We start from the raw sequence: 26,027 nt of genomic DNA, 5'->3' as shown, positions 1-26,027 counted from the left end.
CTGTCCAGGCCTTCTGAACTATGCAGTGCAGCCACTGTAAGACTTTTATATCTCCATACTTGAGCATTTCTAGTTGGATATCATCTACTTCAGCTACTTTCCATATTTTCAGGAAAAGCCATCACTTTTGATGGCTTTTCCTACTTCCAGTATGGATATATATTCCTGATTGCATGCATGGTCAGTGTTTTTTTTTACCATTGTGCTGTCACTGATTGTTTCATTTAGCAATTTTTCGAAGTAATTACTCCGTACTTCAAGGATATCTTTTTCTCCAGTATTCATGTCACCTTTATCATCTCTAATTCCTTTTACAACACTCTTTTCTCCATTTCTGAGCTTCTTCAACAACCTCCAGAATATCTTGCCATCTACTTTATGTTTATTTTCTGTGTTCTTACCAAAGTTCTCCCATGACTTTTGTTTAGCCAGTTTTACACGGTGTTTAGCTTTCTTGCATTTGTCTCTGTATTCTCTAAGAGTACAAACTGACTTATTTTCTAGGAACTTTTGATATGCTTTCTTCCTTTCCTTCACTGCCTCTTTAACTTCCTGTGACCACCATGGAGTTCTGATTTTTCTACCCTTGCAGACAACCTCACCACATGCCTCTCTGACTGAATCAATGTTTTCTTCAGGGTTTGCACTGAATCTCCAAGGTTTGTTTTCTGTTTTCAAACTAATTTTTTCTTGAACAATGTTTGTGTATTTAGTCTACAGTTCACACCTGAGTGTTGCTCAACTTTTATCCACTTTAAAACTTTCTTACATGTTATTCTTTTCAGTATGAAATTCAATTTTATCCTGCTTAAGACTAAATGGTGATTGCTTCCAATTTCAGATCCTCTGTACACTCTAGTGTTCTATACCATCGAGAAAACATCCTTCTCAACAATAACATAGTCAATGAGATTTTTCTTATTCCTTGCTTCTTCTCTCCTTGTGAATTTATGCACATTTTTATGTCAGAACATTGTTATTAATAACCAGTCCATGTCCTGAGCAGAAATCTAACAGATATTTGCCATTATTATTAGCATTTTCTTTTCTCAAAATTTTCCCAAAATATATTTGTATGCCTGATAATCATTTCCTACTCTGCTATTTAGATTCTCAACAATGACCAGCTTTTTCTTTTTCATTGTGTCAGCTGCTTTCTCTGAAGCATGAAAAAATTCCTCCACTTTGACCTTTTAGAACCTTCTTAGATCATAGTCACCAGTGAGTCTCATTGCCCGTTTTCATTCTGATATTTGCCCACATCACTCTACTTGATATTTCTTGCCATTACAGAAGTTGATGAATACTATAGCTACTCCTTCTTTTCCTTGATTGTCATTTCCTGAATATAACATTTTGTATTTATTGCTCAGAAAGATCTCACCAGTTTTTGCCTTTTTTGTTTCAGCCACCCCTATTATGTTGATCTGGTACTTATCCAGTTCCTCAACTAGCTCAATTTCTTTATCATTCATGATTCTTATGTTGATAGTACTGATCTTGAACTATGGTGATGTTGAGTACCAGTATCTGACTTTTCACTGTTTGCCCTGGTTCCCTGGTGAAAACAGTGGGAGGCCTTGTTTAACTGGGTGACACCCAGCTGGCATGAAATTCTGTCCTGTTGTATCATCATTTTATATTGTGGTTTAAATCAATAAGAAAACAATTTGGTTGGCTAAATCATAAATTGCCAGTTCATCCTTGTCCGTTCAGTATGCATGTAGATACCTAACAGGGTGTACCACAAGGTGTGGATTGGTCATTAGGTCAGAACTCATGGTCAGTTCTCCACATTCCTTAAAAGGCTAGTGCTCTCCTCCCAGTTATACAGCTTTGACCCTTAAGTACATATTTTATATTTAATTCTTTTTATATATGTTTTATATGCATTTTTTGCATTTTTTATGCTCTCTTACATATTTATTAAATAGTATACTTTAAAGAAATGTTTCATTTATGATTATTGTTATTATTTTGACTTTTATATATAGCTTTTATACCTATATAGGCCTCTTATTTATTACACATGTTTTGGTCTAGCACGACCATATATGCTCTTGTGGCATTAAACCCAGATGAGGGCAGGAAAGAAAAAAAATATCCTGAATATTATCTGTTTTTTATTTAATAAATTTCTCAAACTAATTAATCTTTAACATCAGGAATGTCTTTCTTCAATTTTCATATTGTTTTTATCTTGTTTTTGTACTGTACTGTTCTGTTTCATTTCCATGTTTTTGCAGTAGTCTTTGGAACATTTTGTCACCTTCAATTTTCATGATGCTTGATATCTAAATTATTCTCATGACATTTGCTTCTACAGATGTCTTAGCTATCTTAATTTTTTTTTTTCTCTCTCTCTCTCTCTCTATGCCTTTTAAGTGCACATGCTGACCCATTTCCAACTAACTTTCAATATGATTTCTTCTTTCCAAGAATTTCATTCTTAACCTCTTGAATCTGCATTCTGAATTTTCTACCCTTATAGATGACTTTGTCCCATGCTTCCATGGCTGGATCACTTGCTATATTATATTTTGCTGAAGTTCTCACACTCTCTCACTTATTCTTCATTAGTATTTGAGTTTGCTTTTTATCCCTGGAAGCACTTAGACTTTATTTTTAAAAGCTTATTAGGTGGATTTTCCAACTAATAATGTTTTAAAATTTTCTCCAAACACTTCTGTGTGTCTAGGATTCATTTCTTCCTCTTTTTCTTAAATCTTCAATAAGAAACAGTTTGATTCTTGAAAAAGATTGAAAATATGGACTGCATAAACTGCGTTCTCATTACGAACTTGTAAATCAAGTAAAATGTTTTTAACTATTCAGACATTTTAGTGAACTAGCTTTGCTTAGTGTATATAAGCAAAGCTAGTTTTGTGGAGGAGCCAGTTGAGTAAATTTATGTGGGAGAGAAATTGAGTTAGTAGTGATGTAGAACAAAACATGAGATTTGATGATATTGAACACTTGAAAAAAAAAAAAACATTTTCTTCCAAGTTAATGTATATACATTACAAAACTAGTAAAATATATACATATATATATATATATCAGGAGCGAATATTCTGGGAGTGCAGTTGCTAATCCATGAAATATCAGTATTACCGATGTTATATTTTTGCATTTATTCCCGTTAAATACTCCCTAATTGTTTCCTGGCATCGCGTGATTCCTAAAATTAAACACAATATACTAATGCTTCATGAAGAGGGCATTTTTTGAAGCATAAACATTGCATCGCGTTTGCATTAATAGCCTGGGTATGCTTTCAGAATACGTTGAGCTCTGAGACTAGCACCTAGAGGCTGTGATTGGTTATCGTTTCAACCAATCCAATTGAATGTTTTCATGAGTTGCTATTTTTGTTTTTTGAGTTTCATCTGTTTTGCTTGCATGAAATGTGAACTGAAGTGGTAGGCAAGTTTTTATATATAATATAGACAAGTTTTTAATATATAATTTTCCATAAATTTATAAATTTTTTGCCCATATTTAGAATGGGAAACAGTGTTGACGATCTACTGAATGTCCTGTTTTATGCCAGAACGTCTGTGGATTGTATGACTGTACTCGAAGGAGGTAAGCCTCCTCTTCCAAATTTAGAGCATGCAGAAAGATGCAAAAACTGAGTATATGAGACACTTCTCTATTTCACAATACAGTACAGAAGAATGGTTAACTGGATGTGAAGTGTGGTCAAGGCTTTTTTTTTTTTTGTTGGCCTTGTTTATTATTCTCCAGAGAGAAAGGCATTTGGAATTAGCATAGATATTCTGACCTTAATCATTTAACAGCAGCAGCAGTGCAAAAACATGAGTGCTCTTAATCACATGTTCAATCATTTTTAAATCTCAAGATGTTTGGAAAACAAAGAATTGACACTCTCATTGACAATGAAAAATTGAAGTTACTGTCATAATGAACAGGTAAAGAAAAATAGAGATATTTTAAAGATTAATTGATGCTATATGCTGTTTAGCTAAGCAAGGGCTTCCTTTGAGAGGTCATGATGAATCTGAAGATTCAATTAATCGAGGAAATTATAGATGGAACTTCCCGTTTAACAAGCACAGTAAAATGTCACAGAAATCAACTCATTGAATTTTTTGAACACATAGTGGAGAATTGTGGGGAATGGGACATGGATGCTGTAATCAAAGCTTGTATTTTTTTGCATTTCTTGCAAGATTTTCAAACAATTTTGTTGCTAGAAATTTTTTCTGTTCTATTTGGCTATACTGATGTCTTGAATAATATACTGCAAACTTCATCCTATGATATATTGTACTTGTATTGTATTGTATACTGTCGTAAAAAAAAGTTCGCGACACTGAATCATCTTCGGAATGACAGGGAACATGGATTTCATGATATTTGGGTTTCTCTATCAAAGGAAAAGCATACGGTTGATGAGTCAAGACCTAAGAGACGAAAAAGACCAGAAGAGACGGAGAGGAGCACGTACCTTCAATTATACTAGGGAATAGTCGACTGCATGTGTCTAGAGATGAAAGAAAGATACTCTTCACTTTCGAAACTTGAATTTTTTTCAACTTCTTTGTAATGAAAGATATGGTCAACATGCGAAGACATTTCCTGATGTTATTTTAGAAAACTTAAAATATTTCTATGGTCCAGTGTTTGATTACATTTGCTTGAAAAATGATCTGTAATCAAAGCTTGTGTTCTGAAGAATTTGCCAGGAAACTAATGCATCATCTATTAAAATTCATGCAAGAAAATCAACTTCAGGTTTCATTCAAGGAAATTTATAAGTTAGCAGACCTTTCCATGTCGATTCTGAGCTCTACTGCTACAGTTGAGCATTCTTTTTCGGCTATGAAGAGAATACATATGTGTTATAGAGGAACACAATCACAGGAAAGGCTGTGCAGCCTAAGCTAAATCGCTATTGAAAAGACATTGATGATGGAACTGAAGAAAAAGCCTTCATTTTATGATGTGCTAACACAATTCCTGAAGAAAAACAGAAGATTGGAACTTGTGTATAAATAAATTAAGTAAAATGAGTTATTTCAGCCTTTCTTTGATTCAGTTCGGAAAAATTATAATTTCCCAAATGATTACTTTTTCTGATTTCTGTGTGAATTATGTATGGCTGAATTTAAAAATCGTATCAAAATTCAAATTATCCGCATTTAACTCTAACATTTGCCAATGATAATCTAACCTCACCAAGAAACATGAACCCTTTGTTTCTCAGAAAAACGCCGCGTGTGAAGCATAGCTATTGTTCATTTGACCTTTATGCTTTCTATATTTAAAATGATATTAAAACATCACGTTCGCACCTGGGTGTCTGTCGTTCCTTTATTAGCTTTTAGGTACTAGCTTTTAGCATATGTATGCCTTTTCTGCATTGAGCGGTTGTATTTTCACAAAGCTTATATGGCATGTTAGTCCAACTTTCGTGGTAGAGTGTCTTGATGATATCAAATATCTTAAATGCAAGTCAAACTGATTTCAAGTTATATATTGATTTTGCTTTTCATAAATTGATCACTTTCTGTATCCACTGGCTGTTACACATATTTTGTGGAACTGAAAATTTGAATGCGAATGTTAGGACAAATGTATTTAATTAGGTGTTATGTTTAGTGCTACAATAAATCTTTTCTGTTCGCATGCATGCAGCATAGCCTGCGTGAGTTGATTGCTTTTCCATTAAGTGTTTTGTTCGAGTGGTCTTGCACTAATTGTTCCTAAATATAGTACACAGATGTTAAATATCTGTTTACTGTATTTAGTATTAAACAAAGCTAATTGTTTTTCTTGCTTGTGCTATATAGCATCTTTTGAGGTTGGAAAGTTTTTTAATGGTATAGGGACATTTTTATTTTAGTCTTCGGAAACAACAGGCAGTAATAATTTATCTATTCCTGAATAAAAATTAATACTTCTGTGAATTATAAGAAGTTGTTGATCTACAACAAAATACCAGCATATGTGAGATTGATAAGACAGAAGAGCTACTGACACACACACACAAAAAAAAACTAATGAATATAGGATTCCCGAAAGTGTGGATATGAATCACCCAATCAACATTATTAATTCATTGGAATAGCCTCTCCCTTTAGTTTTTAACTGAACTACTAAATGTATTAGTGGATGTTTATTATTGGTTAGTTATTTATGCCTTGCAAACAAATCTCTTTTCCTCTCCTCATCCTTTTTTTTTTTTTATTTAAATTATGCCATCATAAATTCGCTTATTCATGTCTAGACTTATAGGATCACATGCTATTCGCTCTACCCAGCAACGTATGGGACACACATATCACTAATGTTAATTATTAATAATTTGTTTGACATTAATGAAAGTATTTTTACTCACACTTATTCTTTCCTTTCATTTCACATTCTCACATGTCTTATAAATGATGGTTCACATTTTCACCTTTGAGTAATTCAAATATATCAACCAAATAGGAAGAATTGATGGCAAAGGAACTAGAGGAAGAAAAAGAATATCATGGTTTGACAACATCAAGATGTGGACAGGAAAGAGCAGTGCACAACTGCTCAGATTAGCACAAGAGCGCAGTTTGTTCGCCAAGATGGTCGCTGACCTTCGATAGAAGATAGCACAATAATAATAAGAAGAACCAAATAGAGCATTCTCCTTCATTGTTGTTTTCAGATAAATCCCCCAATCTATGCAGATTTGGTTACAATTAATTAATAAATTAAAGTATTTCAAAGTTATCCTACAATTAATTTCATTGAACCAATTAAGATGAGTGCTGATGCATTGTGCACTCTCAAAACTTTCATTCATCGATAAAAATGCAATCATGTGGTCAAATTGATGCAAATTTTGTAGCAGGTTGCATAACCCACACAACAGCACACCCAACTGAAATGAGTACGCTATGCCATTGATATATATATATATACAGCAATCCCTCGATTAATACACCTCCGATTAGTGCATTTTTGATTAGTGTGTCATTTTTTTTTCTATAACCAAATTTGATTAGTATGCCTATATACATCTTAAAAATAAGTGTTAAAGATTTATTTTAAAAATTTTCTATCTATATATTTTTTATGGGCAACTATTTTAAAAAAATCACTCACCAGGATGAAATAATTTAGTTATCGATTTAAAACATTTTACAAAGTTATTTTTTAATGACATACTACACTATTTCCACATACACTGTTCCAAATTTACCGCCAAAATTTGTTATCTGCTAATTACATAGCATTTTGCTATGTAATTAGCAAAATGCTATGTAATCATATCTTGTGCCTCATTTGCAATTGTTTTTCTTACTTTTATTATTTTAAACTATTTTCCCAACCTTTCATCATGAGTAAAAGAATTAGTGAGCAAAAAAGTGGAAGTGTAAAAATGATTTGAGAAGCAATCTCATTGGAAGAAAAACTTGAAATAATAAAGAAAAATGAACAAGGCGAGTCTAGAGCAAAGATAGGTCAAGAACGCAAAAATGAGTGAATCAACTATAAGAGCAATTTTAAGCAAAGCTGCTGAATACAAACAGAAAGATAAGACTGCTTCAAGTTCATCATGCATTTACTCGAAATCAAAGTATTATAATGACTGAATTAGAGCGACTTCTTTCTACATGGATCGGAGATTGTAACCAAAAAAAGCATTAAGTCTCTTTGCAACCTTGAATGAAAAGGCTATCAATGACGAAAAGAAGAATTCCACGCTAGTGCTGGGTGGTTTGAGAGTTTCAAAAAAAGAAATGCCTACATAATGTTCTAATTTCAGGCGAAGCTGCAAGTATAGATAAGGAGGTGGCTGCAAATTATCCAGAGATTTTAAAGAAAATTGTGAATGAAGAGGGCTATTGTAACCAGCAAATTTTTAATGTTGATGAAACCGGCTTTTTTTTGGAAGTGAATGCCTTCCAAGACTTTTCCCTTACAAAATTCCTTCCAAATCGGCGAAATCTCAGCCTGGTTATTAAGTCGCAATGACAAATGAAATTACTGCTAGCAGTATGTGAGCCGTTTGGAAGCACATTCTTCCACATTGTGCAAATGATTTTAGAGGCTTTTAAAATGAATCTAAGTTAATTAAATCTCATTCTGAGAAATTGAGTGATTCTGACCTGCTAAATTTAGATGCACAGCAGCCTGAAGAATATGAAGAAAATTCAATCACTGACAAGCCCAAAGAGATTTCAGAGAAACAATTAAGAACGTTTTTCTTTAATAAATTTAGTTTAATCCTTTATCCAAGTGTAAGCAAACAAAGTTTGCGTCTGAAGTAACTAGTGGTAAAGGTGGACCAAGCTCTCATCACTCATTGACTCAGCATCTCCCATAATGCAAAGCACATCTCCTTGTGGACATGTATAATGCTATGCATTAAGGGAAGGGCCACTACCCAGACCGGTTTTGACCTTTATTGAGGTCTCGTTAGTGGGAGCCAGACCCAGAAGTGGTGATACTAAGGCAGAAGCAATGGAGAAGTCATATTTATCTATACGAGTTGCAAAAAGGTGTACCACCTTATTACTTGGTTAGACTATAATAAATTTAGTTTAATCCTTTATCCAAGTATAAGCAAACAAAGTTTGCGCCTGAAGTATCTTCAGGACTGGGGTAAAGTGGTACAACACCAGGCAACTCCTTGCAAAGGTGGAGCAAGCTACCAAAACTCCTATCTCAGTATCTCCCATAATGCAAAACACATCTCCTTGCAGACATGTATACTGCTGTGCATTAAGGAAAGGGCCACTACCCAGACTAGTTTCGACCTTTATTGAGCTCTCTTCAGTGGGAGCCAGGCCCAAGTGGAGATATCAAGGCAGAAGCATTAGCAAGGTCATCTCCTCCTATAGGAGCTGCCAAACGGTGTGCCACCTTTTTTTTATTAAATTACTCTGGATTTAGAGAAAGATGTTAGAAGTTTGAAAGATGTTTTAATCCTATACCCAAGTATAGGATTAAAACAAGAATAGGTAAGCATGAGTAATTCATAAGCAATTTAAATTAATAATTAAAGTAAGCATAAGCATGAAATAACTTCACGAATAGTGTACTCATATAGATGCTGTTGATTTCACATCAGTTGCCTTAGTATTCCACATGGGAAGGATCACTACCTAAAATGGTTTCAAAGTTTATTGAGGTCTCATTAGTGGGAGCCAGACCTCAGTGATACCTAAGCTAAATCAGTGCAGAAGTCAAATATCTTCTGCAATTAATACAAGTAGAAAAAAACTACCACCTTAATAAGATATATAAAATTGTATTAAATAGTATTTTAAACCATAAATGCATTCTTTAACTTCCTGTGCTCCTAATGTTGCATTAGTTTTCAATTTAGCGCACACAATTATAAGAATGATACCTATTTATTAGTATACTTTTTAATTTTCATTTATTCTGCTGTAAGAAATTTATGGTGAAATATGTGTTACTCATTCCTACTATTTAAAGTGATTTTTATCACTTATACTTAATTATCTAACCTTTAACTATCTATACTAATCTGCTATACTATACTGTGATTTCTACAATTTCTTGGCAGGATTATCATTAGCATAACAATAAAAAAAAATACACTATCTCTTGATCATAATGGAATATGACCTCCATAATTTTTCCTTCTGAGTGTAAATTTGTTTATCCTGATAAGGTTATCCATAACACTGAGAGAAACATGCATGAAATTTCTAATATTATTCAATATGCAGTATTGATTTCAATACAGCATTGTCCTTCTCAGTGATATCTAGATTTTATATATTTGCATTGTCTTGCATAAAAAAATGTATTGCTGAAATCTTGTACTTCTATACCAATATGCAGATATCTTGTTTGCACAGCATCTTTATTGTGTGCCTGCATGCATGCACATGTCCTAATTTGTAATGACAAATTTTATCTCAAAGGATATTTTTACCTCAAGATTTTACTGTGAGCCATCTGTGTTGACTGAACAAAATTTGTCTTTCTTTACTATTCTTAAATTTTTATTGTGTAGCATATGTAGACATTGACAATTAAATTAAGTGCATTGATAGCTGTGAACATCAACTATTTTACATTAACTTAGGTATTTCTTATTGCAGTTCTTAGCCACTGACAGTTGTTTAATTTTCTAGATTTGGACATGTAATAATGGCTGAAACAGGAACATCAGTTGGCGAGATTGCAGGTCATAGTAATTTGATAAATTCTTGTGATTTCCGTCCATGCCGCCCATTTCGTATTATTACTGGCAGTGAAGATAATTCTGTAGGCATCTATGAGGGACCACCTTTCAAATTCAAGACAACATTAAATGTAATAATATCAAGTTTCTTTAGCGGTGAGCTTATAGGTTTAATAGTCACGTAGAACTTGTAAAATTTATTTATCGTATGGCATATACACATGGTTAAAAGGAAATAAAATATGTATGAATATAGATAAGATACAATATATATAATTATAAATAAGAAGTAAAACATAAACAAACAGATAAAATACAAATATTAAATATTAGATATTAAATTGACAAGCATCAAGCAAAAAATTTAGTCATATTTTTACATATAGATTTTTAATCCAATTGATCGCCTCTGGAGATAGGTCAAAAATGTCCTTTAGTTCACCTGGATATGCCGTTAACTCACATTCCTGAACTATATGATGAATGGTTTGGGTCTCGGCTCCACAAGGGCAGTAGGGATTCAGTATCTTTCCCCATTTTGATAGTAAGTCTCTGCATACACCATGACCTGTATGGATCCTGTTAGTAGTCTTCCATATATTCCTGGGCAGGTCAAATCCAGATGGTTTTTGAAGAATATTTATGTAGCTATGCACTTCCGGTGATACTGCTCGGGTCCACAGCGCATCCCACTTATTCATCAAGTCGGCACTCTGACTGAGAAGAAGACCTGCCATTATAAAAGATTATAATGGCAGGTCTTCTGGATTTTAATCTATCAGATAAAGCATCTGGAATAAACTCATGTATTGGGAGATTTTGGTTATTTAGGATTCTTTTATATTCACGAAGCAGAGCTTCCTGTCATCGCAATTCTGGAGGAGAAATATGGCTCAGTTAAAGTCTGGATTGATGGACAGACTCACGCACACATTATACAACATATTAGATTCAATTTGGCAGTAGAATTTTATTTGAAGTTAACATTTGCGATCTTTCTTAATGATATTGAAAATTTCATATGCAATTGAACAAACACTTATTTCTTGTAATTGAAAATTTGGACAAATGTTTGGACAATAGTTTTTAGTTAGATACTGTGTTTGCGGTACACCGTACAGTTTTGCTTGAGTCTATACAGCATAGTCTATACATGTGGGAGGGGACGGGATTCATTAGTTAGTGCCGTTTTTTATCCCAGTTGTCTCTAATAGCACTATTTGTTGACAGATATATTACATAGACTGCAAATATCTCTGTACCTTATTCAGTGATACAATAAAACTATTTGTTTTTCTTGCGTCTGCAGTATAGTGGCTGTTGTGGAGAGCATGTTGTTTACCACAGCAAGTTACTGTCGCCCTGACATGAACTTGTTTAAACTTTTTTTCATATGTGAGATATGTGCAAAACATTTTGATTTTTTTTTTTCATAAAGTAAAATCAGGTGTGCGAGTTGTACACAAAGGCAAGTTATATTCAAGTAAATGAGGTATAGTATTCGTCATCTTCACAGTTGCAGCAGAATTAGAACATCCAAGAAAAAGTGGGGCTAACGTTGAGGTTCACACATGGCAGGGATGCATCACCTCGTATTATATGAGCTTATATTCATGAACTGGGATACAAAAAATTTCATACTTGCTGGGCTTATGCCACATATAGTGTGTATATTTTCCATTGAACCAGTTCTGTAGAGCACAGAACATATTGTTTTCAGCATATAAAAGTAGCCAATAATTAACACAATTTCTACATTGAACTACTAAAGGGTGGAGTAAATTATATGCGAACCTGTAACATAATCATGAATCATGTGTGCAAGTGGCACATTTAAAATAGAAGTCATAAATTAGAAAATTAGGTAGAACTTAGAAAGATAAGTTCACAACTGAAAAATAATCAATTTAGATTTCTGTATGTGGTAGCAGTTAATTCTAGGAGATAGGATAAATCACTCATGAGCCTATAATCTAATGGCCATGAATAATATGTGATAAGCTTAATCCAGAAAAATTACTTATAAGGAGACATATTCTTTGCAAAAATAAAGAATAAACAGTATCTGTATATGTATTTCTAGCTTATCAAATGATTGGAAAGGAGTAAATCATTCTCACAATAGTGCATGTGACTTGTCATATGCATTATTGTGAACATGAATCCTACATATGCATGGAGTTCTGAACACTCATACTAGTCCACATTTGTTCTATGTCATCATCATCATCATCAAATTCCTGCCATGTACCCTCAAGGGGTGTACAGGATATGACAGTACTACATGAAAAAATTACATCATTACTAACTTCCTATCTACAATTTTCCTCCAAATCAGTCTGTTACTTGTCAAGACTCCAACATTATCAGATCTTATATTTCTATCGTCTAAGGCACTTTGTACCGTATCAATCCACCTATATCTTGGTCTTCCTCTGGGTCGTTTTCCTGCCAACCTGGCAGAGAACACTTGTTTTGCTAATCTTTCCTCTCCCATTCTATTTAAGTGACCATACCACCTGAGATTAGCTCTGCTAACACATTCCTGGATGCTGACAATGTCAAGTTCTTTCCTAATATCCTCATTTTTAATATGATATTGCCATTGATGCCATCTGTTCACGCCTCTAATCTTTCTCAGGACTCTCATATCTGCGGTCTCTAGTCTTTGGTCAAGTGTTTTACTTCTGACCCAGCTCTCAGATCCATAAGTTAAAACTGGTTTGAACACTGTCTTGTATACAGCTAATTTAGTGTTCCGACTAATTTCTTTTTTATTCCATATGAATTTTTTCAATTGACTTCCCACCATACCAGCTTTGCTGATTCTGTTGTCTATTTCTATATTTAATTTACCATCTTCAGTAAAAATCGTGCCTAAGTAGCTGAAATGTTTTACTTGTTCCACAGGTTCTCCATTCACAACACAGTTGACATTTTCAATGATTCTGCCTATTTTCATTGTCTTTGTCTTTTTATTGCTGACCTTCATACCATATCTATTACAACAGCTATTCAATTTAGTCAGAGAATCTTGCAGACTTGTAGCGGATTTATTTAGAAGTATAACATCATCCGCATAAAGCAAAGAGCTGACATTAACATCTCCAATTTTGATATCAGGTTTAATACCACATTCCTTCATAATGTGATCCATATAGATAATGAATAACAGAGGGGATAATGTACATCCTTGTCTCACACCAGATTTAACATTAAACCATCTTCCTGTACTTCCTTCAATTCTAACTGCTGACTCACAACTCAAATAAAGACTAAGTATTGCTTGATATAATGCCCCATTGACACCATATAACTGCAGCGTATTGAATAGCTTCTCTCTTGGCACCTTGTCATATGCCTTTTCCAAATCGACAAAACTTAAATACAGATCTTTGTTATATTCCCATGCTTTCTCGACTATTTGTCGTAAAGTGAAGATCTGATCCTGACAGCCTCTATTTGGCCTGAATCCAGCTTGTTCTTCACCAAGCTTTTCTTCCACAATTCTTCTCAACCGTTTCTCAAGTATACTTGCATAGATCTTGCCAGGAACACTCAGTAGGGAAATACCTCTGTAATTCTCACATTCAGTTTTATTTCCCTTTTTATATATTGGTACTATGAGAGCTCTACTCCAATCATCAGGAATTCGTCCCTCTGTCCAGGCTTTCTGAACTATGCAGTGCAGCCACTGTAAGACTCTTATACCACCATGCTTCAGCATTTCTGGTCGAATATCATCTACTCCTGCTGCCTTTCCACATTTCAAGCCTTTGATGGCTTTTTCTACTTCAAGTATGGATATGTAATCCTGACTGCATGCCTGGTCAGTGTTTTTTATCACTGTGCTGTCATCACTGCTTGTTTCATTTAGCAGTTTTTCAAAGTAATTACTCCATACTTCAAGGATATCTTTTTCTCCTGTTTTCATGTTACCTTTATCTTCTCTAATTCCTTTTACAGCACTCTTTCCTCCATTCCTAAGCTTCTTCAACAACCTCCAGAATATTTTGCCACCTTCTTGATATTTATTTTCTATATTCTTGCCAAAGTCCTCCCATGACTTTTGTTTAGCTAGTTTTACACACTGTTTAGCTTTCTTACATTTGTCTCTGTATTCTGTAAGAGTAAAAGCTGACTTATTTGCCAGGAACTTTTGATATGCTTTCTTCTTTTCCTTCACTGCCTCTTTAACTTCCTGTGTCCACCAGGGAGTTCTGATTTTTTTATCCTTGCACACAACCTCACCACATGCCTCTCTGGCAGAATCAATCAATGTTTTCTTCAGAGTTTGCCACTGAATCTCCAAGGTTTGATTCCTGTTCTCAAACTCTTTCATTTTTTCTTCAATAATCTTTGTGTATTTTAGTCTACAGTTCACATCTGAGAGCTGCTCAACTTTTATTCGCTTTAAAACTTTCTTACATGTTATTCTTTTCAATATGAAATTCAATTTTATCCTGCTCAAGACTAAATAGTGATCACTTCCAATTTCAAATCCTCTGTACACTCTGGTGTCCTGTACCAGGGAGAAAACATCACTATCAACAATAACATAGTCAATGAGACTTTTCTTATTCCTAGCCTCTTCTCTCCATGTGAATTTGTGCACATTTTTATGTTGGAACATGGTGTTAGTAATAACAAGTCCATGTCCTGAGCAGAAATCCAACAGATATTTGCCATTATTATTAGCTTTGCTCTTTTCTCCAAATTTTCCCAAAGTATTTTTGTATGTCTCACAATCATTTCCTACTCTGCTATTTAGATCCCCAACAAGGACCAACTTTTCCTTTTTCATTGTGTCAGTTGCTTTTTCTAAAGCCTCAAAAAATTCCTCCATTTCTACCTTAGTAGAACCTTCTGTGGGACCATAGGCACAAATAAGTCTCATTGTCCAGTTCCCCATTCTCATATTTGCCCATATTACTCTACTTGAGACTGACTGCCATTCAAGAAGATTAGCCTCGTATTTTGTGTTGAATACTATGGCTACTCCTTCTTTTCCCTGATTGTCATTGCCTGAATATAACATTTTGTATTTATTGCTCAGAAAGATCTCACCAGATTTGGTCTTTTTTGTTTCAGTCACCCCTATTATGTCGATCTGGTACTTATCTAATTCCTCAGCTAGCTCAATTTCTTTGCCATTCAGGCTTCGTACATTGATAGTACCGATCTTTAACTCTGGTGATGTTGAGTTGGGGTTTGTTTTCAGATTTGTTTATATAACTATTAGTAGAAATGAAATAAGTATACATCACAAGAAATGGCTTTATTTTAATGCATTTCACAAATTGCCTAAGAACCTGCTAGATTTGTTTTGTGTATCCATGCATATACAAGTTACTCAAGAATTCTGGCTAGATGAAATTTATTTGGGATTTGAGAAAAAAATTATCTTTTTTGGTTGTTTCAGCCAGAGACACAAAGGAAATTTATATCTCCAAGTGAAATGCTCTTCCTGGGAATTTGGGTTTTATGCTTTGCAGAACAGGCAAATCCAGCCATTCAAAGAACACATGCAGTTAATAGACATAATAGTTAATAGATACTGACCTCATTCGTTGCTTTAGCCATAATCTCTCTCTGTGTGTGTGTGTGGTGTTGGGGGTGGGAACGGATGTTGCAATTCTCTTTGGCTGGATAAAAATTGGGATCTAAGATGAAAACAAGATACTTTAATTTTGGATAAAATTAAAAAGTTTCATTTGGATAATTTTTATTGGCAAAATGATTCAAACTGATGATAATGTTATTCTGCACTGGCTGGATGTAATTTAATGAAATTTTGTATTTAGAATGTTTGATAAAATTTGTAAGTTTCAGATTTGGTTTCAGTTGAATAATTTGAAAATAAGTAAATTAAGGTAGAACAAATTTCACATTTAGAATACACAATTCAAAAATTGATTGTCATAATCAGATTCAAATTTTAACACTTTCATCTTCTTTTTACAATTTGATAGAGTTCTTTGAGTAACTTAAATTTGTTGTAGACATCATAGTTCTTACAAAAACAAATATTGGCAATCAAAAACTCAACTCTGATCATTATGGTAAATAATTATAACAGGTTTTAATCCTAACATTCTTGTAGCAAAATGGGTATGCTGCAGTCCTTTTTGTTGTTAAACCAGTTGTAGGTTTAAGTCATCATAATAAAAGATTTGATTTTCATTATTTTATTCTACAGTGTATTGGCAAAATGAGTTGAAATAACTTATTTTTTCATGTTATAATTTGGCTAATTTAAAAATTTAAACATTATGCAGACAAAATTGCCTGCAGTATCTGTGCCAATGATGGGTCCACATTAATTGTGATAAAGAAGTTTCTATAAAAAAATGGTATTTTTATAGAAAATATCTGTTTTGTGTATAAGAGCTTTTGCATATCTCTATATATGCAAATTGTTCTAGGACTCAGGCCAGACAGATTTTACTCAATTTTGAAATATTGGGTTGGCAAGTAAGTTTGTTCAGTTTTTCAGAGTGGAATGAAACACATTTTATTTAATACATATAATACATACTAGTCAGTTATATATTAACCCTCTTTATCAATGACTTCTTGCCATCTGTCCACCAACTTCATTATGCTGTGTTCATAAACCTCCTGAGGTTTACTGGCGAAAAACTGATCCAGGTGTCTTTTGACAGCCTCCTCATTAGCAAAGGTTTTCCCATTCAGAGAATTCTGCAACGATCGGAATAAGTGGGAATCGGAAGGTGCCAGGTCCGGTGAATACGGAGGATGCGGCAAAACATCCCAGCCAAGACATAACAATTTACTCTAGGTTGTTAATGATGTGTGGGGTCTGGTGTTGTCGTGGCGAAAGACAACTCCTTTCCGATTTGCCAATGCAGGATGTTTTGTGCTAATTGCACGGGCCAGTCGCTTAACTGTGAGCAATAGACAGTCGAATCAGTCATTCTGCCTAACGGTAACACCTCGTAGTGGATAACACCTTTATAATCCCACCACACAGAGAGCATGATCTTCTTTGGGTGCAATCCCGCTTTCAAGGTTGTTTGTGGCAGTTCGCTCTTGTGCCCCCATGATCTTTTACATAACATGTTATCATACACAACCCATTTTTCATCTCCCATAATCATCCGGTTCAAAAATGGGTCATTTTCTTGGCGAATCACAGATGGATATGCAAGCAGTCATATTGGCCTCAGTCAATTCATGCGGCACCCAAACATTGAGTTTTGAAACATATCCCAGCTTGTGCAAATAGTTTTCAATGCTTCTATGGGATATGTTCAGTACTGCAGAAATCTCCTGCACTGTTTGTGACGGATGTTTGTTGATGATATCCTTCACAACACTCGAATCAACCTCAGTCGGGCGACCGGCGCAAGGCGCATCGCTGACGTTGAAATCTCCAGAATGGAATTTGGCATACACAGTCTGTTAAGGCATCATCCCCATATACGCTGCATATTTTTTATGGGCCTCTGCAGCTCGTTTGCCTTTTTTGAAATAAAAAAGCGAAATATGCTGGTAATGTACGTTATTTCCTTCCATTTCTAAAAATATGTTACACACATGCATCTGAAGTACGCCGAACAAAAATTCACTAAAAGGTTATGTGAAATGTTGCCTTTCAACTGTGCAATAGCGTTGCATGGTAGCGCAACAATAGCAACAGGCGAAGCGGTGTAAACTTGTACCAACGCATAAACCGAATGAACTTATTTGCCAATCCAATATTATTTAGAATCCATTCAAGAATTTCAGGCCTTTTAAAGAGGCATGAAGAGATAAAACTTTTCAGTTATTATATTGTGATAACTCATTTTTGATTGAATGGAATTTAATAAAATTTCAGTTTAGGATATATATACACAATATGTTCTTGTGATTCAGCTTTGATTCATTTGTAATTTTTTAATCACACTATTTGAGTCAGAACAATTTACAAAAAAGTGATCAACTCATAATGCAAAAACTATTGAGATTTTCATTAAAGTGTCATCACTCAGGGATTTAAAATGATATGATTACAGATGACATGATAGTTCTCACAAAAGCTACAGAAATATTGACACACAAAAAAATCATTTTCTATTTTAGCATAATATTGTATATAAATATTTAGATGTTAGCCCTGACATAATTTTGTGTTGAAGTAAATAAACTAGCCCTTTATTCAAGATTGCTTTAAAAAAAAAAAAAATGTTGCTAAAATTATTTGAAATTGTTCCTTTTTTTTTTTACCATATAATTGGATCACTTTATGGCAAAATTAGATAAAATTGTTTAATAATATGCATTCTAAAAATATGGTTCTAAGCTTATTTAAATTTGTATTTATTTATTAGGAGGAGCAATGTCATGAGGTTCTGACATGTTGTTATTGCTAGAGGATTTGAATAGGTTGGTACTTTGGGCTGAAGAATTTGAATGTCATTTCAATGTTGCTAAGTGTAAAGTTATATACTTGGCCAGAGAAGATGGAATGACGTTTACTACATTGGAGGAACATTGCTTTAGGAAACGGGGAGGCAAGTGATCTGAGGATCTTGTTGGATAGGGAACCAAAGTTTAGGGAGCACATTGCAAAAGTTGTAAGGGTTATCCAGAAAATTGCTGCTATAATGTGAAGAACACTGCTGATTTGTATGTATAAGGAGATGATAGTTCCATTGTATAAAGCACTAATTAGGCCTCATTTGGATTTCTGTGTACAGATCTAGTTACCTGGCTATGTTGAAAAGGAACTTTGGAGAGGGTGCATAGGCAAATAACTAAGACTGTCTCAAGATGCTGGAATATTTAGTGTAAAAGACAGATTGGGGGAGGGGGTTTCAGGGTTTGGCAGGTAGGAAGAGGAGGAGTGATATGATTGAGATCTAAAATTGGCAAGCAGATCCTATCCAATACAGGAGAATTATTGCATAGAATAATATGTGATGCAAAAATGAGTGATCATCCCTGGAAACTACAAAGACCCTGAGTAAGGAAGTGAAAAGGAGATTTTTGCTTGGTGGTTAATACATTGCCAGAGTGGATGGTGAGTGTTCTAGCATTGAATATATTCAAGGCAAGCTATGATAGTTATTGTGGTCTGTGAGTGTTCATCCTCCCCACGATGAGTCTTCCGCCTCCATTGCTGTTTGGAAGTAATATTAATTTATTTAAAATTTACTTTTCTTACATAACAAATTTATTGTTACTTTGTGTGCTGCCGTAACCTTTTATCTGGCACAGCATAATCTTTGCTGTCCTTGCACCAACTGACTGACTGACCACTGGCTCTCTGGTCTTCCTGTCTTTCTTTCCATCTCTAGGATACCCTTCAGTCATCAATTGCCCATTTTTGAGTGCTGCTACTTACAATTTGATGTCAACAATTGTCATTTGAATATTTTAATGGCTATTATATCTCAACCTGGTCTGAGCTCTGATCCAAATATTGTGCTGTCTTGAATGGTAAAGTCAAGCAGTAATCTTTCCATTTTCCTCTTATAGTGTTCTGAACTTGTTGGTCAATATTTTATTTCAAGTTAATGTTTTCCTTCCATTTGTCATGACCAGAAAGTATACAACTGCCAGTTATTTTTCTATTAAGGCAGATTGGGATGACTCATTTGAGTGCTTCGTGGTGTTTTCTAGCCAAGTTGAATTCTTCATATTATTTCTTCCCCACTGCCTCCCTGTACTCTGAACTTTTGCTGTAGATAAAAAGGAAGTTACTATATCATTTGCTGATATATTTATTATACATTATTTTTGTTTTATCTTAGTTTATATTTAATCCTTTCTTTTTACTTTCTGCATTCAATGCATTGATCATTTGTTGAAGTTCTTCAAAGTTTCCTAAAAAATGAACAATGTCATCAGCAAATCATAAGTGATTGTTATTCTTGTAGATAGGCTTGTATGTTGGTAACACATGACTGTTAAATTATTTAAGGAATTTATAACATATACTGGAATATTAATTAAAAGAAACTTTAATAAATACCTCCTATATTTTGGCAATGTCGCATTGCCATCTTCATGGGAACATACAACTATGACATGTGCACGCAGGCACAAAAAGCAAATGAGGCAGAAAAGAGAAAACTACTGTTGTTCCTAGAGTCCTAAAGCTGCTCCGTAGCGGGCTATATTGGGTTGTCTTGGCTGTTGGGCTGAAGTTCTCAAGATGTAAGCTTCCCAAAGCTTTCTTTTAATTAATATTCCAGTATATTTTGTAGAAATCTGTGTAGCTCAGTGGATGTGGCGTTTGCACACCACGGCGCTTGGCCGCACGAAGGAAGACTTAGTTTCGAATCTAGTCGGTGACTAGAGGAAATTTTTCTAAGCCTTTTTTCGACCGGTTCCCGAGTTAGTCGATTTCTGGCACGGGCAAGCGAGTTTTTCCTCCCGGAAACTCAAGAAAATCGACCGTAGAACCCACATTATTTCAGACATTAAATATATTGTGTTAGGGTTAGGGACCACGAGGTGGCGGCACCTGTAGAGCCGTCTCTCTTCACTGTGTACCGCTTAATTAGTAATAGCCTTGGGCCATCTATCTCTGATTGGTACCAGTGGAGATTGAACTGCCCACTCAGTCTCCAAAAGTTAGATAGGGCTAAATGGCCTCGCCTACTCCCGTGTACGGGAATAAAAAAGGCGTTAGCTGATTTTTTTTTTTTTTTTTTTTGTATATTTTGTAAATTTTTTAAATAATTTAATAGTCCTGCTACCAACGTATAAGCCTATATACAAGAATTAAGATTATCCACAGAGATTCTATTGCACGCAAGGCCTGCCATTACAGCAAACTACAGATGAAGATATCGAGACAACTAAATTGTTTGACCTTCTTAAAATGCTGCCAGGATAATGAGGTAATCCTAAATTGTTTAACATCAAAGCACCGTTTCTCTTCACAGAAGGCTCTCCACGTTTATAACTGCGCTAGCTTCACCCTGCTACGAGAACAAATTACCGTTACACGTGTTCTCCTGGCCGACGTAAACAAAGCTATTCAGGTGCTAGAGGAGGAGCTTTCCAACACGCTGAACCATGACCTTTGGATGATTCTCTACGACGTCTCGTGCGCCTCAGCAGCAAAAGAATTTGAAAAGATACGAGTCGGCACATCAAAAAATTTTAAAACTTGAAAAAGGACTCTACCTCCGAACGTCAACAACCACTTGACACTGTAATCAACCTTTCTTTCGTTACTTTGAAGCCTGAGGCACTCAATGCACTGGCACGTCACCACAATTTCGGCAGAACTCCTAAAAAATACTGGCCGAAGAAATAATTCAAGTAGAACATGGTATCCACAACCTTCCGAACCACATCACCAACTATATCAGACTAGATGTAGCCAGTATTTTCACCAAAGCAAGACCACCAAAAACCAACCTATTTAAAGGAGAATATAAAGCTCTACAAGAAATGAAGAAAAACAAAGAAATAGTAATCACCAAAGCAGATAAGGGAAATGCCACTGTGGTTCTCAACCAAACTGACTACACAGGTAAGCTTAATGCTTTATTGTTAGATCGGGCTACCTACCTCCCTATTGAGTATAATCCCGCCTGCTCCCAAATTAGAACACTCCAAAAGCTCATTAAGAAGGTCACTTCTTGGCCTGTGGAAGTTACCAACAAACTAAAACCTTTTAACTCTAGATCAACAAATATATGGGCTTCCAAAAATACAACAAAATGTGCCATTATATCCCATAGTGGATGGCATTGATTTCCCCACATACAAATTAGCCAAACATTTAGCTAAAGCACTCGCACACTTTACTGGCAACACACCATCACACATAAAAAAACTCAATCCACTTCAAAGCCAGTATAGAAAACCTCTCACTCCAACATACTGACATAATGGTCAGTTTTGACGTCTCCTCCCTATTTACAATTCTCCCTCTCAAGGAAACCTTAGAGCTCATCCAAGCCAAATTTTCTCCCAATATCTCAGCCCTATTTCAGTTCACAATGGACTCAGGCTATTTCATTTGGCAATGAAAATTCTTCAAACAGATAGAGGGGACAGCCATGGGTTCACCACTCTCCCCACTTTTCAAGAAAAAGCCTTAAACTCAGCCCCACAAAAACCCACTGTTTGGCTTCACTACTTTGATGATATGTTCACTATTTGCATGGCTCAGATACACTCCACTACTTCTTAACACACTTAAACAATCAACACCCCAGAATCCAGTTCACCTTGTATAATAAATTTAGTTTAATCCTTTATCCAAGTGTGAGCAAATAAAGTTTGCGCCTGAAAGTATCTTCAGGACTGGGGGTAAGGTGGTACAACACCAGGGCAACTCATTGCAAAGGTGGCGCAAGATACCAACACTCCTATCTCAGTATCTCCTATAATGCAAAACACATCTCCTTGCGGATATGTCTAATGTTATGCATTAAGGGAAGGGCCACTACCCAGACTAGTTTCGACCTTTATTGAGGTCTCTTCAGTGGGAGCCAGGCCCAAGTGGAGATACCAGGCAGAAGCATTAGCAGGTCATCTCTACCTATAGGAGTTGCCAAATGGTGTGCCACCCTTTTTTAATAAATTACTCTGGATTTAGAGAAAGATGTTGAAAGTTTATTTTTCACTTGGTTAGAGTATAATAAATTTAGTTTAATCCTTTATCCAAGTGTGAGCAAACAAAGTTTGCGCCTGAAAGTATCTTCAGGACTGGGGGTAAGGTGGTACAACTCCTATTTGGCAAATCCTATAGGTAGAGATGACCTGCTAATACTTCTGCCTGGTATCTCCACTTGGGCCTGGCTCCCACTGAAGTGACCTCAATAAAGGTCGAAACTAGTCTGGGTAGTGGCCCTTCCCTTAATGCATAACATTAGACATATCCGCAAGGAGATGTGTTTTGCTTTATGGGTGATACTGAGATAGGAGTTTTGGTAGCTTGCTCCACCTTTGCAACGAGTTGGCCAGGTGTTGTACCACCTTACCCTCAGTCCTGAAGATACTTTCAGGTGCAAACTTTGTTTGCTCACACTTGGATAAAGGATTAAACTAAATTTATTATACTCTAACCAAGTGAAAAATAAACTTTCAAAACCAGTTCACCTTGGAAAAAGAGGAAAACTACAGTCTCCCTTTCCTAGACACTCCAATCACTTGCCAGCCTGATGGATCCTTGGCTTTCTCTGTTTACAGAAAACCTATCCATACAGGCAGATACATTCACCAGCAATCGCCCCCTCACAACAATATGGGGTTATAAAAACACTATATAATAGGGGAAAATTAATCTGTTCAGATAACAATGCCCTAACCACTGAACTAAACCATATCCTTAACACTTTCTTAGCAATGGCTACAACTCCCAAAAAATCCAAAAATTATTAAAACCAGTTAACCACAAGCCCCCCCCCCCCTTCATAACAAAGATTACTAAATCCATCACCATTCCCTATATCTGAGGCACCTCTGAAAAGTTAACCAAAATCTTAAAAAAAAATGACCTGACTTCTTGTTACAAACCATATAAGAAATTGGCATCCTTTATCTGCTCCACCAAAGACCAGCCACTTCCTCTAGACCTACCTGGGATATACCAGGTCCCTTGCAGCTGTAAACTGTCCTACTTTGGTCAAACAGGCAGGACAGCAAATGTCAGGATTTCGGAACATAAAGACTACATCCGGTTACAATCACTCTGGGCTTGCGGACCATTATCTGGATACCCACCACAGAATACGTTGGAAGAAAGCCATGTTAATAGACTGCAGCAAATTTAAATATGAAAGATTGTTCGTGGAACATGCCTCAGCTTTAAAAACTTTCCAGACCTCAACAAATTTGGGTGCATGAGACTGCCCCAAATTTGGGAAGCTTGCATCTTGAGAACTTTAGCCCATCAGCCAAGACAACCCAATATAACCCGCTAGGGGACACCTTTAGGACGCTAGGAACAACAGTAGTTTTCTCTCTTCTGTCTTATTTGCTTTTTGTAGTGCCTGCATGCACGTGTCATAGTTGTATGTTCCCATGAAGATGGTAATGGGACATTGCCGAAATATAGGAGGTATTTATTAAAGTTTCTTTTAATTAATATTCCAGTATATGTTGTGAATTCCTTAAATAATTTAATAGTCAGGTGATTGTTCTTTCCCATTTACTAGAATTATTCTATTTTTCCAGTCTAGATTTCTAAAAATTTCTTGTAGGGCTGCTGTAAATAATTTCAGTGAAATGACATCTCCCTGTCTTACTCCCCCCCCCTCCCTTTTTTTTTTATAGGAAATGCTCTGTTTGTTCCTGATTTTTATAGAGGTATTGAAGTTTTATATATACATACATTCATATATATATATATATATATACAGGGTGGTTCAAAATTCCATGTATAAACTTTGAGAGGAGGTAGATAACATCAAAATCAACCATATTCACATAGGAAAGCATGATTGGAAACGCCACCAAAAGATACTAACAGGGACACAAAGATACAGAAATAACACAAGGCAGTAAGTAGTGTAAAAAACTTTATTAGGCATAACTGAACAGTTCAATAGTAGTTGGATACATAATATGGTTTTATATCAGGTGCTCAAAGTTACGACCATTAGCAGTGATGAATGCCTGACACCGACGATGCATTGATTGCCGTACGTTTTTGAAAATACCTGGAGTTTCCCGGATATTATCAGTGGCGATGGCAATTCTTGCCACGAGGTCCATGGCAGAGGCAACAGTCATTTCGTACACCATGGCCTTAAGGGTTCCCCACAGAAAGAAATCGATGCTCGATAAATCAGGTGAGCATAGGGCCATGCGATGGATTCACCATGCCCAATCCATCTAGTCCCAAAGGACCTGTCCAAATACTGACTCAGAGATGCCAAAATGGGCTGGAGCCCCGTCGTGCTGGAACCACATCTGCCGACACACAGTCATTGGAACATTGTTCAGTAAATCCGGCAGAACTTCTTCCAGAAATCTAATACTTCTGGGAGTCCAGTAGGGGGGGGGGGGTAACAGGTATGGGCCGACTAAACAGTCAGCGATGATACCTGCCCATACATTAATGGTGAAGCGTTATTGTTCAGCATGTGATCGCACAGTGTGTGGGTTCTAATGGGCCAACACATGAGCATTGTGGTGATTGAAGACCCTTCGTGTGTAAATGAAGCTTCGTCCGTGAATAAAACACAAGTTGGAAAATCCAGGTCTACGGCAGTTTTCTGCAGAAACCACTTCGGCCATCAGTAACTGGACCTGTTGCAGATGAAATGGATGTAAGGACTCAGAGTGTAAAACGTGTAGTACACTGGATCGAGATACTTCTATAGCAGAGGCAACAGCACGTGTGCTTTTCTCTGGATTGTCCATCGCATGCAACATCTCCTCTTCCATGGCCGGATTTCACGTCAACCATGGCCACCCACTATCATGCCTGCGATCCCTGAACGATCCATAGTCACACAAATTCTGATGCAAATGCACAAACATTTGGTGATGCAGTACACGTCTGTTTGAGTACCTTTCGCGATACATTTGTACAGTAGCTCATCCATTACTGTCAGCTAAACCGTAAACGAGGTGCATGTCTGCCATCTCAACATTTGTAAAATGATGCATGTTCTTTGTACGACATTGAAAGCTTGAATGAGGAAGCCCCAAATGTAATCTCACCTGGAGCGCTGCCGAACAGCGCCACCTAACACTTGGATGGCATTTCCAATCATGCTTTCCTATGTGAATATGGTTGATTTTTATGTTCTCTACCTCCCCTCAAAGTTCGTATGTGGAATTTTGAACCACTCTGTGTGTGTGTATATATATATATATATATATATATATGACACTTTAACACCCCAACTGGCCACCGTGTCTATAGATG

At 35.8% G+C, this 26,027-nt stretch overlaps 1 protein-coding gene across 1 annotated transcript in view; it reads left to right on the top strand.

Moving 5' to 3' along the window:
• flr (actin-interacting protein 1 flr) overlaps positions 1 to 26,027 on the top strand; it is a 219,278-nt gene that overhangs the window by 58,234 nt on the left and 135,017 nt on the right. The window contains exon 5 of the mRNA XM_090414883.1: positions 10,125 to 10,305. Within this exon, the coding sequence (XP_090271009.1) occupies positions 10,125 to 10,305 (181 nt within the window). The remainder of the gene's footprint in view (positions 1 to 10,124; positions 10,306 to 26,027) is intronic.

The sequence above is a fragment of the Typopeltis vanoorti genome, chromosome 26, assembly GCF_054136105.1.
Source record: "Typopeltis vanoorti isolate ZY-2024b chromosome 26, IOZ_Tvanoo_1.0, whole genome shotgun sequence".
In the NCBI taxonomy this organism is placed as follows: domain Eukaryota; kingdom Metazoa; phylum Arthropoda; class Arachnida; order Uropygi; family Thelyphonidae; genus Typopeltis; species Typopeltis vanoorti.
Note: the sequence above shows the minus strand (reverse complement) of the source record. Positions and strands in the feature narration are given on the sequence as shown.